Source organism: Thermobia domestica, chromosome 11 (genome assembly GCF_964235325.1).
Source record: "Thermobia domestica chromosome 11, izTheDome1.hap1.1, whole genome shotgun sequence".
Taxonomy (NCBI): Eukaryota; Metazoa; Arthropoda; class Insecta; order Zygentoma; family Lepismatidae; genus Thermobia; species Thermobia domestica.
Genome location: NC_137464.1, coordinates 37,224,706 through 37,240,822, shown reverse-complemented (window position 1 = coordinate 37,240,822; position 16,117 = coordinate 37,224,706). Strand labels below are relative to the sequence as shown.

General features: G+C 34.8%; 2 protein-coding genes across 5 annotated transcripts in view; one reads left to right on the top strand and one right to left on the bottom strand.

The window, feature by feature from the left end:
* PolE2 (DNA polymerase epsilon subunit 2) overlaps positions 1–7,128 on the bottom strand; it is a 28,398-nt gene extending 21,270 nt beyond the window's left edge. Inside the window, exon 1 of one of the 2 annotated variants that reach the window (XM_081730391.1) lies at positions 6,838–7,128. In XM_081730391.1, coding sequence (XP_081586517.1) covers positions 6,838–6,911 — 74 coding nt within the window. In that variant the 5' untranslated portion in view covers positions 6,912–7,128. Of the gene's footprint in view, positions 1–6,686; positions 6,818–6,837 lie in introns of those variants that run through there. The other variant, XM_081730392.1, reaches the window with a different exon arrangement.
* A 268-nt stretch (positions 7,129–7,396) lies between these two features.
* Ttc30 (tetratricopeptide repeat domain 30) overlaps positions 7,397–16,117 on the top strand; it is a 65,121-nt gene continuing 56,400 nt past the window's right edge. For 2 of the 3 annotated variants that reach the window (XM_081730390.1, XM_081730388.1), the window contains exons 1-2: positions 7,398–7,714; positions 13,514–13,579. In XM_081730390.1, coding sequence (XP_081586516.1) covers positions 7,655–7,714; positions 13,514–13,579 — 126 coding nt within the window. In that variant the 5' untranslated portion in view covers positions 7,398–7,654. Of the gene's footprint in view, positions 7,715–13,513; positions 13,580–16,117 lie in introns of all 3 variants that reach the window. The other variant, XM_081730389.1, reaches the window with a different exon arrangement.

Sequence of the window (16,117 nt, the reverse complement as noted above, 5' to 3'; positions counted from 1 at the left end):
GCTGGAAGGGGTCACATAAGCTTAAAGCGAAATCCAAACCGCTTCTCGGCTTACATCCAAGAAAAATTGTCCTCCATTTGAACTCGAAACCGGGACTAATTGGCCACAAATGCGATACGTCTGCCGGCTCACTCACGAAGGACTGCTAATAAAAATACGTTGACTGATCTTTACACATTTGTTAATATAATCATCAAGAATCAATAGGACAGAAGGACAAAAAGATAAACAATTGCACAAGTGGAACCATTATACAGAATTACATATGGACAATTTTAAAGTACTACAGAGTACAGAAGAACTTATTTAGTCCAAGTCAGTTCACTACGTCTTTTATTAGTCCAAGTTAAAGAAATATAACGACTTACTTTGCATATCAATAAGAAAAGTGAATCAAGATACGAATTATTTGAGTCCACTTTGGCTCTGACCCATTTATACATAAATAGTTACCAAAGATTCTTGCTATTTTAATAATTGCCTCTCGTGGAGTTTGTATGACCCCCCTCCCCAAAAAAGTACGGCATTTCGATGTATTCTATCAATAGTAAACATTATTAAAACGAAACAATGTTTAGAATTTTCCTTTGGTTGCATGACAATAACAAACTATAAAAAAATCACAAAAGAAACAGCCAAAAAGTTACATAAAAAAAGTTGCTTTTGGAATATAATCTTTTTGAGTAAAGAATGGGGAATTTAGGTCTGAATATAGTACGAATAATATATGGGAGTGAAACGTGATAATCCACAGAAGTGTGTTCATCAAGATTTTACGAATAGTTACACTTTTACGAACATTTTGCGTTTTTTGGTTTAAACCATGGTTTAAACCAGCCAACCCTGCAAGGCAATTATACAAAAACATAACATACAACTTATAAACAAGACAGATTTCTCATTTGCTCTTTATTGAAGCTTTAGCATCTCTTTTGATCATCAACGCTATATAAGAAGTGGACCTGAAGTCTATAGTGGAAACCGAAATTTCAATGCTTTCCCACTACATCGAACCCGGGACCACGTGCACCAAAGACGCTGGCACTAGTCACTGGACTAACGATAGAAGCTAGATTTCTCATGTTCTACATCAAAAGAAAGTCAATATGAAAGTAAAGCACAGAATAAGTGGTGATTCTTCACCCTTGGTGTTCAAAAAGGCACATGAGAAATTAGAAGTTAAAGTGTGGGCAGATAGGTTGGTAATTAGAATTTAGGGGCATCACATATAAAAGAACTGAAGTATATACATATGTCAGTTCTTTAATTTGGCTGGGCTCTAACAAGAGCTATCCTCATACCGTAAGTATTCGTACGCATTTTTTAGGACATCAATAAACTTGTTATCTAGCAGAACCTCGTCATCGAAAAGTAAACAATTAGAAACGGGGTTACTGTAAAACAGGGTGGAAAAAATCATGATTTTTTTTTTAAAAAAAAAATCATTTTTGATGATTTTTTTGATTTAAATCAAATATTTCTCCTCGTATAATACAAAAACTTCGCAAACTGAAGAAAAAGCATTACGAATTAGTATTAAATGCCAATTATGCAATTTAAGTGGAAGTATTGGGGTTGAATTTTGAATTAATCTCCAATCGTTAACCTATATCAATCCCAAACAATGTTTCTTAACAATTTTAAATTATGGCTTTTTTTTTTTTTTTAATAGACTTTCAGTCAAGCATCATCCTCATTTATCCTAGGATCATGGTTCATACCTCATTCTCTTCAGAATAGAACAGTCTCTAAAAACGGTAACATTCACATTTTCTCTATCATGTTCCCGAAGCGGAAAATTTTGAGAGAAGTCGGCATTTTTTCTGATTTTTTTTTTTTTTTTTCAAATTTTGATCCCCTCTGGACTCTCATGTGTTAACGCACAGATCTCAAAATCAACTGGGAAATACTAAGACGTACTAAATATGTGTACAAAATTTCAAGCTCCTATCTTGAATAGTAAGGGCGGGAAAATATTTAACAATAAACTAAGAACATCCCCACAATACCCCAGATGACCATGTAACATAAAAATTTTCTTAGACATCCCTATTTATCCTAGAATCATGATTTGTACATTATTCGCTTCAGAATAAAAAGAGTTTCAAAACGGTACCATTCAAATGTCTCCATCGTGTAGGCTAGCTGGGGCTGGAAAATCACGAAAAAAGGGATTTTCTGTTAAGGAATATCCCCTTTTTTACTTCTTACCCCTCTGTACCGCCTGTTTAAAGGCAAAGATCTTAAACAAAACTGAAAAATACTAAGTGGTGAAGTGAATGAGGGTCCAAAATTTCAAACTTCTAGATGCAAAAGTAAGCCCGCGAAAAATAATATCCCCAGATCATGGTTCGTACATCATTCTCTTCAGAATAGAACCGCCTTTCAGACGGTACCATTCATATGTCTCCATCTTAGGCGGGAAAATCGCAAAGAAAGTCATTTTTTTGTTAAAAAATATCCATTTTTTTTTTTTACATTTTTGCCCCTCTGGACCCCCTGTTTCCACGCAGAGATCTGAAATCATCTGAAAAATACTAAGGGTTTACTGAACGAGTGTGCAGAATTTCAGTCTTCTGAATGCAAAATGTAGGCAAAACAAAAAAAACAAAAAAAAAAAAAAAAATCTTTTTTTTTTAAATTTATGACGTCATCACATCCTATGTCTCGACGCAGAGAGGCGTGAGTCCTGAAAAAACGAAGTAAAAAGCTTTATTGGTACTTTTTTAATCAAATAATGAAGATTTTATCCTATCACCTAAAAATAGGTGATATAATGTAAAAAGTTAAGCGTTAAGGAAAAAGTATAGCAACGCTTATCAAAGTGACACTTTTTTCCCACAAAAGTTACTGATATTTGGAAGGGCATATTTTTAAGAAAATTGTAAGTAGCTTACGGCACGAAATACATAAATTTTGCCTTAAGTTATAAAATCTTAAAAAAAAAAAAAAAAAAAAAAAAAAAAAAAAAAAAAAAAAAAAAAAAAAAAAAAAAAATTAAAAAAAAAATAAAAGGGAGGGGGGATAGGACACTTCTAAATACGACCTATTATCTGGGAACAAATATATAGGCGCGCACACAAAAGAATCTTCGTCTTAAATGTCAATGGTGATTTCCCCGTTTGAATAGTTAACGATTTACAATATGAACCCTATGTTACGAAGAGAACAAAACAGGATTGCCCTGTTACCCGTTCAAAACGGGATTTTCCCTAATCACCCTCTGCATGACACTTGCTTTCATACTATGCTGTACATACTTTACATTTGAGTCTCATTGTATTATGATTATCATCTTCCATAATCGAAATAACAGAACAGAAACGGGACTTATTTTCACTATAAATTATTTCGGAATTTGATTAAATCAACGATTTTTATTTAAAAAATCAAGTGATTTAAATCAGACTGAATACCTTTGCCCTGACTTATCCTTTTGCATATTTACCTTTTAAGTTAAAGTTCGTTTGATTAAACACTAGCACCACTGAATTATAGGGTCTTTCAATATGTAATTTATTTTCTATCTTGTCTCATTTTATTTAGCTTTATTTCAAAAACTGATTATTTTCCTCTGCAATGTATATAGATAAATTTCACATGCCCAAGCAATATAATATCAAGAATATTTGGAAATCCTAAACCACCATCCCTTCTCTTTGAATAAAAAATATGGGCTACGACAGAATTCACCAAATGCAGCCATTAAAAAAAAAAAAAAAAAAAAAAAAAAAAATCATCTTAGCTCATCAATAGAATTTAAAAATGACGGTTTACTAAAACTTGCGAATCAAACATACAGAAAGGCTTGGGGAGCAGATAAGCTTGTATCAAATTAATTTTAAGACCTGGCTTTAAAGTGAGTTTATCAACAGCACTCAGTATTCTACATAGTTCATCAGAGTTATACTTGTTTTCAGTCCTCATGCATAAAGTACATTTGCAGCCGATATTCAAAGGCTTCGTCTACTTTTAAATTTCTTAGGATCGTCCTCAGCTTAGGATCACCAAACGACAATAATTTGCCCACATCTATTTTCATGTCCAACTCCTGTGCTAGGTAGCCTCTAAAAAGCACGAATACTATCTAACCAAGGCAGAGCAGGGGCGCAGCAGGAGGTCCGAGAGTTAGCGAGGGGGTGCGTCCGTAGAGAGCAGATGCGTCAGCGATGATGATATGCACGCAAGCGAGGATGTTGCCAAAACTACTAGGATTAGCTTTTCTGATTTTGCACGCAATTTGTTATTAGATGCATTAATCCATGACTTTCACACAGAAAAATAATAATAATAATAATAATAATAATAATTATCACCGAATTATTTTACAAACTGTATTACTGTTAAATCACATCCAGGGCAAAGTCTCTGTACAGCTGCAGCCATGTTCACAATACAAATGCTCGTTACTTTCTCCACAATTCAACAGTTCTGTAACCTTGCGTTAGGTAGTTCCCCCGGTTGCCAAATAGTTGCATGTTTATAACCACTCATAAAAATAATAAATTCAACTTTCGCTCCCCTTATATATTATGAAGCACACAAACGAGCAAATTATCCATTTCTTCCCGGTAAATTTTGCTGAAAACGGACGACCAACTTTGGAACTTAACCTAACCATTTCAATATCACGTACTTCAACAACACTTCTCAGGCAGGGATTTCAGTTCTCGGATTGGATACTTCTCAATTTTTTTTTTTTTCTTTCTTCGATTTTACCAGAAACTGAACTGAAAATGAAGTTAAATCTCTCTGTTAACTTCCCTCGAGTATGCCCTGAAGGTTAAGGGAAACGGATGATTACGGGAAGTCAATGATGATGGAATTGGTGGAATGAGAATTAAGGAAACGGGAGTACCCCGAGAAAACCCATAGACAAGATGTCTACAATTTTATGTACAGAGATAGAGATTTCGAGATTTGGACATCTTATTATAATAATTGAATTCCGTAAGACAGAAGCACGTATCTAATCATTTTAGGCTAAACAAATACCGATTCTAAATTCTAAATAAGTACATACATCAAATTTCATGTCTCTAACCAACAAAAGTTTCGAGATGTGGCCAATACAATAATTACCACCTCTATTCCCCTTACCCTTCCTCACCATTTCCAAAAAATCCTTCATCAGTGGTATTTTACGTCAGATAATATGTACTGTCCAAATTTCAAGTTTCTACCTTAAGCGTTTTGGTCTGGGCGTTAATCAGTAAGTTATTCATTCAGGATTTCTTTTACCCCGATGGCAGAATTTTCTTTGTCTTTCTGCGATGAGCTTTTGCAAGTAAAAAAAAAAAAAAAAAAAAAAAAAAAAAAAAAAAAAAAAAATCCAAAGTAAAAAAATTCAAGATGATACTTTCTATTACAGTGTTACATGGCAATTATTCTGCACAGGCGCGGCAGATTTTCTGCGATCACATCGCAGATCGCGGCATGTTCTGCTATGGGGTCTCTTACATATAGAGATAAGAGTGTTTTTCCACTATCCTCGTTTACATATATACACATCGTCCATGATGCGCCTGCTCCTTACATTGGTATGGTTTCCTTTCTACAATTTTTATTGTATATGTAAAAACGATGTATTTATACCTACACTATGTATAAGTTCTTCTAAAGTTAATGTGAACCGAAGAATGCAACTTCACCCACAAGAAATGACAGGTAATGACCCACAAGGTACAGAGTGAATTTAATGAAAAAAGAAGCAAGCTCGCAGTACATCTATATATGTCAGGTCCCTATTGTAAATCAACACCTGATTTAGGCCTAAAGAGATCGCGGGGAATATTCTAGAATGTTGGTTCGCACATATACTGTAGGTGAAGTTGGCTTAGTAGCCAGGTTCTTTACTTTTTTTCAAAACTCAACAATCAATTAGCATAGTAATGCCGCGCACGCGATAGTGAGTGAAGGCAGGTCAGTAGCTTTACTTTCTTTATTACGACTCAATGGAAATGGGGACCTTTTTAGAACACTGCCGTGATCACGTTTTTTCAATGTGGTGGCATATGTGATAGTTTAAACATTGGGGTATTATCAATGTGAGGGAATTTTAAATGTAAACATACTGAATCTATCAGTAATATATAAAGGTCATGAAGTCAATGTTCGATTATATACTTTGAAATGCGGCGCACATAATCTGTAGTGGGGCTACAACAAAATTAACATTTACAACTGGTGTAGAATGTGCCCTCCACCAACAAATTCGGCATTATTCAAGCAAACAGTTCTACGAAATTTTGACACATTTCTTACATTTTCAGGTTAGGTTACAACTTTGTGTTTCGTTTAGCAGAACATGCGCTAAATGAGGGGAGTTCCATTACTACTTGCAGACTTACTTCAGTACTCAGTATAGTGTGGACATATAGCATAAAAACTTCAGTGCATAGAACTCGAACCAACTTCTTCTAGCTGGCCACTAAAAAAAAAAAAACGCATGCTATCTAACCAAGTCAGGGCAAATAAGCAGCACGGAGATCGAGCAATAGCGAAGAGGTGCGTCCGTAGGGAGCAGGCGCGTCAGCAACGGGGATATACGCATAAACGAAGATAGTGGAAGAGTACATTTAGGCATGTAATAATTTTAGTATCACTCAAAATTCATTCCAATAACCTGTGCACTGACAGTAATTACTTATATTCACCCACATTTCTTCACAAAAAATGTACTTTACCTATTTATTTTCTATTTGGAATAACCGTCTGTTGAAGTCAACCTGAAATTCTTGTGTACATTAGTATGAATCGTGAAAATTAAACTGTATCAAATTGTGGCACTACACTTCATATGCATAACACTATTTCCAAATTACAACAGTTCATTACCTTCGCAAAGTTAAGCCATGCATCTTAAATGTCTTAGTTAAGTTGTTTTTTAGTTTCACGTTCACGGAATTCATGTCTTAATTAGGTACGACTTCTTGGGCTGTCCAGATTATAGTACATTTATATCTTACAAACTTATGTTTTACTCAAATAGCTGTAAACAAATAATCACTATAACCATTACTTTTATCTACAACCATAATTCCGAACTACTCTTCAGTGTAAATATACCATCCTTGAAATATACTAAACCGTATTAAAGTATTTCCTAAATTTTCCCGCAATATATCCAGTGATGCCAGATAATATAGTTGGAATAAAAATATTTCACCATTCTACAACCTTGTGTTCAATGTGACGACTAGAAAGTAATTATTCTTTAATGGTTCAATATAGTGAAATTTGCAGAGCAGAAATAAATAATAAGGGAAGAGGTAAATTGATTTATGAAAAGCACTGCTAAATACCGAAAGCTCTTAAACGACTTATCTGGCCACTGGTAGTTGGTAACTACTTTTCAATTATTATAATTTAGCTTAATTTCGTTTTTCAACTGTCATATTTAGCAGTCTGTGTTCCTATGGTGACCGTGAGATGGATGTTTACAAACATTCCGTACATTCTTTAGATTGCAATATACGATCGCGTTATTTTATTTACCTTGGCTTCATCAGGTGCTATATAAAGCTTTAGTAACACTGTGGCAAATGCCAAACGGCATTTTTATTTAATTGAATATATTTAAAAGGCGTTTGAGTTAACAATTATGCATTTTTAAGTACATTCAAGATCACAAATACAAATTACAGGATCTAAAATGTTCATTCAAAATGTCCAAATTAAGGACGGAGAATACACGAAAACAATATATACTATGGTAAGAAACATTTGTTTGGTTTACTGCCTTACGTGTTATTCATATGGGGTAAACTTTACAATACACGTTCCAGCTGTGCATCGATAAGTAGGACCGCTTTAAAAGGGTACAGTAAGGTAGGGTATAGTAGAGTAAGATAGGATGGCATTTGTGCCGTATCACTTTGAAAACTGAAAAAAAAAAAGCACCAAAAAGTATTGTATTCGGTTATATTTTGTTGGATTACATTAAGTTACGTTAGATTACGTACACTAGGTATGCAGTATTACTTTAATACGGATCCATAGTATAAGTATTAGTAGTAGTATGAGCAGGAGTAAGAGTAGTAATAGTAGGAGCAGGAGTAAGAGTAGTAATAGTAGTAGTAGGATCGGGTTAGAAGCCCGACAGGGGTTGCTTGGGTTCTGTACATTTTACAATTTATGGATCCGTATAGTAAAACTAATGGATATAGTCCATCCGCCTCCACATGCAGTGCCGCTATCATCAAAAACAATCAACAAATACAACCACTTCATTAACTTTTACTGCTCCCCTTGTCTGCTTTGTACTCATTCTTCATCACAAACTTAAATAAATTCTCCAATTGACCCGGTAAATTTCCTAAAATTGGTCCGGCGATACAGCACTTAACTCGATAGGTTAAGTAGGGTAGGGGTAGGAACGAGTTAGTTTAAGGTTAGGGAAGTTTAGACCCAATTTCATAAAATTTAATAGAGTGTAATTTCTCGTTTTTGAATAAGTATACCAGCTCTAGTGGGCATTGTAAAGATGTCCCTTCATATGTTAGAATAGTAATGAATAAATTCTAATTACAGGGGGCCAGAATTTTTCCTAAAAATTCACGTTTTTTTTCATAACCATAGCCTAATTTTGGGTAGGTTAGGTTAAGTTTGGTTAGATTAGGTTACATTACGTTCTACTTACCTTCATGGTTTGTATAGATCGGTAATGGCTTGCAAAAAGGTGTTCGTTATATTCTCTTGTTTCACTATTGTTTTTTCATTGCACACACAGTATTTCCGTTCCACTTACTTCACATATTATTTACACATTAATTACACTTCATTATCAGGAAATCATTTGTCCTGTAAAATTCCTTTTTTTTTTTTTTTTTTTACGTAACTTTGGCTCCCCGCAATTAGAATTAACCCGTTGAATAGGCAAGTAATGATCTTATCTTTGAATTTATGAATAGTATGTGCAGAAGTGTATTTTTTTAATTATAGAAATTATAATTGAGGTGTTGCCTTTAAAACATGGAAAATATATTATGTCAGGTGTAGTTTAATGAGATGATGGCAAACGATTTTTTAAAGAGGGGTAGTTTATGTGTACTAACTAATGAAGTTCCATACAAAGTTATATTACTGGAACGGCTTAAGTGTGTTAACCGTATTTTTTGTTTCAGAAAATGTGTTTGTATCTTAGAAATGACTTTATATGTATGGCACACACAAACACACATGAAGACAACTAGCACCGCAAATCCCACTAGTGCAATACTGTTACACAATATAGTCTGCATACTTTTGACAGCACGGATTAGCTCCACAGAAGAGGTTCAGAAATAACTTAGCATATCCTAGATTTGGTTGGAGTTTAGCATCCCTTTCAGCAGCGAGGCTATATGAGACGTGGATCTATTAACAAGAATTCCGAACCACATGAGCTCCCCCCGGGATCGAACCTGGGTCTCCTGCCCAAAGGCACGTACGCCATCCAGATAGCCACGAGGGGATCCTAACGTAGCCTAACCAATTTGACATCGTATGCTATCATTAATATTTGGACCCCTTCTATAAAATAAAGGTCATCGGCAGTTTTGAAAAGAACTTTTTTTTTTTTTTTTTTAAAGAAAAGGATAATGAGAGGGTATAAAAAGGTTGCTTATCAAATAAAATTAATATATCTTCTCGGAAAATGAGATTTCTGTAACCTACAACATTTTAATGGCTATAATTTACTGTAAACAACAGAGACAACGTAGGTCTCGCTCTTATTCACATCCGTTCCTATCACTGCTTAGGCTACTGCACTTTCCAGTAAGTTATGAAACAAATTCTCTCGTGCAAGCGCATCTAATGAAAGTGAAAGATCTTTTAACTAAATTAAAAGCTTCAAAAGCATTAGCTCTGTATTTGTACGAGGATTTTAATCAGTCTGTTCCGTAAATCACATGGGTACGGATCTTGCACATTGCAGCCACTAATCTTTTGTTGGTACCTTTCCAAGTAAAACCATCTGAAGCAGTATGTCTTTTCAAAGAAAATGAGAAATCCAGAGGAACGGGCTGTGATAAAAGTTTTCAGCGTCATTGGAAAGGATTGCTTAATTTGCAGATAGACACATAAATTAAAACGAGATCGAGCGAGCATAGATGAAGACCCAAGGAGTGGATGACCAGTAACCACTGAAAGTGAAGAAGTAGTGGACAACGTTGGAAAAAATATGATGGAAAACTGGAGAGTAACTATTTAGCAGCTACTAAACATCTTGAAGATCAGTGCCGGGTCCACTAGCAGCATCCTTCACCAATTGCGGCTTTTCAGGGTCCCAGGATGTTGGATCCACAGAAAGTAGATATATGCCCACAAACAGGCAAGACACAATATCTGTAGGCAACTTTTGGCTCACTGTGTCCTAAGCAAAAAGACATTTTTCCATTGGATGGAGAGATTTGTATTGAAAACACTTCTTTTACAATTAAGTCTATAAAAACTCTTTCATTTTTACCAGGTGAATTGGAGGTCGAGAAAGAAGAACAAGAAAGAAAGCAAATTAGTAATAAACTACGAAGCTAGTAAGCCAGAACTATAGAGCAAAGTCCATATTTTTGCAACTTCTGCACGCAAAAAAATTCTTCGATTTTCTTTGTATAGGAATTTCATAAGCTTTTATCTAGACTATACTCAAGTTTTATTAAAATATATATTTATGTAAAGTAGGAGAGCACACATCAATTTTCGTCCTAAAAAAATAAATAAATAAAAATTAATATATGGTAACTTTTGAGCTTATAAATAGCGTTCTTTTTCAACTTTACCTACTAATAAATATACCACAACATTTTATAGTAATTTGTTTGTTGTAAGAGACATTCTGCTGAATCATTCAATGACTATTTTTACAGAAATTTCTCCACCCAGACGGTACAAAATCCTCTTCCTGCTCTTGAAGCTGTATGTTCGCATTCCCTATCCTCGATTTCTACTACGCCCGCTGAAGTCAAGTCACTCTTGTCGGCTCTACCTGACTATCGTGTTCGTGGACCCGACAATATTTATACAATCTTATTTCACAATATAACCGTGTCAATTCCTTAACCCGTGGCCTTTTTTTTTTTTTTTTTTTTTTTTTATTTAATAGATGTTTTACAGAAGGCTTTTATCCCCAACTTTGGAAACAGGCTAACATTATTCCAATCTATAAATCTGACACTAAAACTGATGTGTGTTCCTATAGACCCATTCTTTTCTCTCTTCGTTGGCAATTCTTTGCGAGAAAATTATTAAGGATATACTTTACAAATTCACAGCCTCTTATTTGAATATTGCACAACATAGCTCCCTGCAACAGAAATCATGCTCACCAACCTCTCAGAATTCCTTATTCATGCTATAAAACTGTATTTCAGAAACTTCTCAGCTGGAGTAATATACTTAGATTTCTCCAAAACTTTCGACAAAATTGTCCATCTTCTTCTTTACAAGCTATCGAACAGATTTAATCTTCATGGCAAATTCCTCTCTCTACTAAAGGATTATTCTACGGATCGTATGCAACGTGTTGTTATGCCAGATTCATCATCCAAATTTGTCCTAGTTCTTGCTGGAGTTCTCCAGGGAAGTGTTCTAGGACCACTGCTATTTCTTCTTTACATGGATGATCTCCCTTTCTGTCTTTACCATCTACGAACATTCTTCTCTTTGCTGATGATTGTGAAATTTGTCATAAAATCTCTACAGAGATGATGCCCTACAACTTCAACAAATTCTTACTAAAATTTACTAAACTTACTGACTGGTTGCGACTTGAAATTTAAAAGGGGGGCGCGGTGGCTCAGTGGTAGAGCGTTCACCTCTGGTGCTTGGGGTCCCGGGTTCGATCCCAGCCCCCGCCAAGTGAACTTTGTGGTGGACAAACACCGTGCTCGTGGGTTTTCTCGGGGTTCTCCCGTTTCCTCCCACTTTCTTCATTCCACCATTTTCACTCATCTCTCATTATCACCGTCTCCTTTAGCCTAACCGGCATAACCGTGGGACGTAAAACTTAAAGATTTCATTTCATTTTTTGAAATTTAAAAGTAAACCCTCAAAATTGTTGTACTCTTAGTGCTTCTTTGAAGAAAAATAAAATTGATCACATATATTGTATTAATAACAGTTTTGTCGAAAGAGTCGCGACACATAAAAACCTCGGAGTATTATTCGATAAGAAACTTACATTTGCTGATCACATCATCTTTACTGTTAAGAGTTCTTCAAAGCTTTTGTATCTCCTAAAATTGAATATTGCTCACCGATATGGAATATGGCCTGTGCTTCAAATTTATCCTGTTTTGATTCTGTCCTCAACTTTTTTCTTGCCACCGTCAAGCAAAGAGTTCCTTCAGTGTGTAGTCTTAATAAAACAGAGCTTCTAAACAAACTCAATATTCGAACTCCACTTACTCGATGTATGGTGGCGGACTTGCTGTTTCTCTATAAAATTATCAATGAGAAAATTAACTCCGAATTGTTGGTCTCCGTTCTTCAATATTCGCGTACCTTCTCGCCTTACTCGCAATTATACGTTACTTACATATGTAACACCTAGATTATCAATTATACGTTCCTTATACTGCAGGCTGGCATCATTGTATAATAGTTTATTGTCAGATGTTGGTATTTTTTTTTACTCAAAAAATAATTTAGAAACAAGTCTCTGTAAATATGGTACATATTCTATGTATATATAAATACTAGCAGCGTTCACCCCGCTTCGCTGCGGTCACCCCGGAACGCAATAAACTTTGTTACTTAGATAATTTTTACTTTTTCGCTTTCAAGTGATATGATAAAAACCATAGAAGATTGCAGTAAATCTTAACATTATATCGCCTGTCATTTATGTTAACCCGCCCCGCTTCGCTGCGGTCATCCCGGTGCTGGCATATTGTAAAAGTGTCTGTAAAAATAAGCAAATCAATTAAAAAATTTTAAACAGAAGATTCAAGCTATTTTCCGTTGTATATCGCCTGTCATTTATGTTAACCCGCCGAGTGACACGGTCATGCGGGTTGCATATAAATACGTTTATTTTTACCTATGATGAACTAATAACAAAGGATTTGTACGTTATGGACACTTGAATGGTCAATTATCTCAAGACACTGGTAATTAAAAATTAAAGTGATATGATAAAAACCATCTAGGGTCCAAATCCTAATAACCCCCCAAAAATGAAAGAAATTGGTTCAGCCGTATTAGCGTGATGAGCGGACAAAAAATTGTACGTTCTCTTTTATATATATAGATATTTTTTGTTATTTTTGTTTTTTAAATATTTTCTTCTTTCTGTTTTGTTATTTCTTATATACGTTGTAAAATGGACACTCATCTGTATCTGAAACATTTATAAATAAATAAATAAGGTTGAGAAAGAACTCTGTTGGTGAGTGCGAAGCGAAGCTGTATGTTTTTCTACATTAGATAACGCTTCTCATGCCATTTCAATACTAATGATATATACCTACATTATATAACATTTTTGAATGGAATTTTCAATATTCTTTTATTATCATTTTTTCATTTTCAGATCAAGGAACAGCGCTATAATGAAGCTATCCAGATCTTGACTAGCATCCTGGAAACTAATCCTAATGTAAGTGGTTTATTTATTTATTTTATTTATTTATTGTCTACCGTACGTTTCCTTTGAATGTAAGCATGACTTAAATATGGTTTCTGATAGACAACATCGTATCTCTGTGTGTTCGTGGGATTCACTCGTTTCCTTCTGCTGTCATTGTTGTATTGATGTTTCCTTCACTATTTGATCTCCTTTACCTGCACGCCTCTTTCATTCAACGAGCGGTATAAAGTTCAGTTTCTTTAAGTAGTTAAAATTAATGTTCCTGTACTTCACCGAAGTTATATGGTACACGATCTACAGTTAAACATAGATCACGAACTACATTTGACTGTACTGAGCGGGATAAGAGGCAGCCTTACATCTAACTACTTGAGTCTAAGGCTGTGTAATATCCGGAATCCACGGAGGAGTTATATTGTTCGTATGCCTTTCCCGCTGTTCTAGTGGATAATGGGTGTGCCTTTCGTGTACATGTCTAGGTTACAGGAGTCGTATGACCACCACGCCACATCACAAATAACAGTCACACATACACTGGTCATACAAGTCATTGGTCTATGCAGCCATATGTATAAGATAAATTGGTCAAACAAGCGTGTTCAATCATAGACACCACTTCAGACAAAAGGTTTAAGGTTGATCATAACACTCACTGGTCACTGATGCTATTGGTTTAGACAGATTATATTTGAGCATTAGCGACAGACTGCCTTACATCATAAGTAGTTTTGCTGTTTTCTCAATTCTTGGGAAGTATCCTGTGATGCTTATAGCCGTTCTACTACTTTCTAAATTGTGAATTTTTATGTGGATAGGTTATATTAATTGCAGCAATTTTAGAAAGATTTTTTTTTTGTTTGTTTTTTGACGGAGTTATGTTGATTTTGTTCATTTTCGAAAATAGAAAATAAAAAGCTGCACCAAACTTTTAAAAATTGAAAATTAAGTGTAGTTAAACAAACTGGGGACCAAAATTTGTAAAATGAGTTCAGATTTATTGTTTCTTTGTAAAAATAAATTCTCAAAACATAAATAACTCCTAATAATTAAGGACAAATTCCTAATGACACTTTGGAATATGAAAGTATGTAACAGTGTTCATAATATGGATAGAAAGAAGGCTCAAAAAGAAATACTGCTCTTGTATTTATTACTATGTCCCGTAATTTAAAAGTATAATTTGTCTTTATTGCTAATGAAAGTCGACCCTGTATCATATTGCATGATCTATTAGATACTAATGATCGAATAATCTTTATAGAGCTACATTTCCTTTCGTCAACAACATTACAACACCTGTTATTAAAGCTGTTTTTTTCTTGAAAATCATTGTATAATCGTTTCAAAGCCTAATTGATATACAATTCTGCAAATAATAATATTAAATCTACAATTACGGAATACTTCCCAATGATTGAGAAGACTGACAAATTACTAATTATGGTATTCAAGAAAAAAGCCAGGCACTACTGAGCAAATGTGGCTTGGCGTGCCAACTTTAAGCTTTCTGTGTTATGTAGCAGGTTTGACTGAACGTAAATGCAGCTTATATGACCGATTTCTCTTATAAATGTTGGCTTGTATGGCCGATAGCGAATCTGTCCAGTGGCTTCTATGACGGTTTTCGAGACGTAGTGTGTTTGTCATGTGGCGTCTCTGACTTGATTCCATGGTTCCGGATCCAATTCCCGATGGAAAAACATTTAAAAAAATAAACGCATTACACTGGCTTAGATTCCACCTTAAACTATAGGTTAATTTCTCATATATAACCTCGATGCTGAAGGGCACGCTCTTCAACAAACAAACAAACAAAATTTTATTCTTCGTGAAGAGTGACTAGCGTCTAGTCACACAGGTAAGGGGGTTGGATCTCCGATTCTGAACTTCTTCCGAGCTGAAATTTGTAGTTTTACGTTCCACGTTGGTGGAATGACAATGTGAGAGGAACGGGAAACCCCGAGAAAACCTACGTACACGATGGTGTCAAGCACGAGCTCTCATGGCCTGGGATCGAACCAAGAACCTCTCTCACTAAAGGTGAGCGCTTTACCATTGAACCATCGTTCCTCCTTATTCTATGTAACGTCCCTAAAATGAAAGTATAGATGAATATATATATATATATATATATATATATATATATATATATATATATATATATATATATATATTAAAAAAAATATATTATTCGTCCATATAGTTTTTCGAAATATCTCCAGCACTCAAATTTGGAGAAGTAGCGAAGGATATGTATCGAGTCACGTTCATAACCGCTGTTGAATCTATTGGTACTAGCGTAATGAATAGCAAAATATTTCAGGTCCGAAACCCATTAGATACTGTGTTAGTATTTTAGCTTCAAGATATACCTGAAAGTATTTTTTTTTTTTCATCTATATAATTCTACTAAATATCTCTGTAAGTTTAAGCTAAATTCTAATTGAGCGTTCACCTCTAGTGTGAGAGGTCCATTGTTCGATCCGCGAACACGCGAGTTTATGGTAGACAGTATCGTGTCCGTGGTTTTTCTTGGTGTTATCGTCT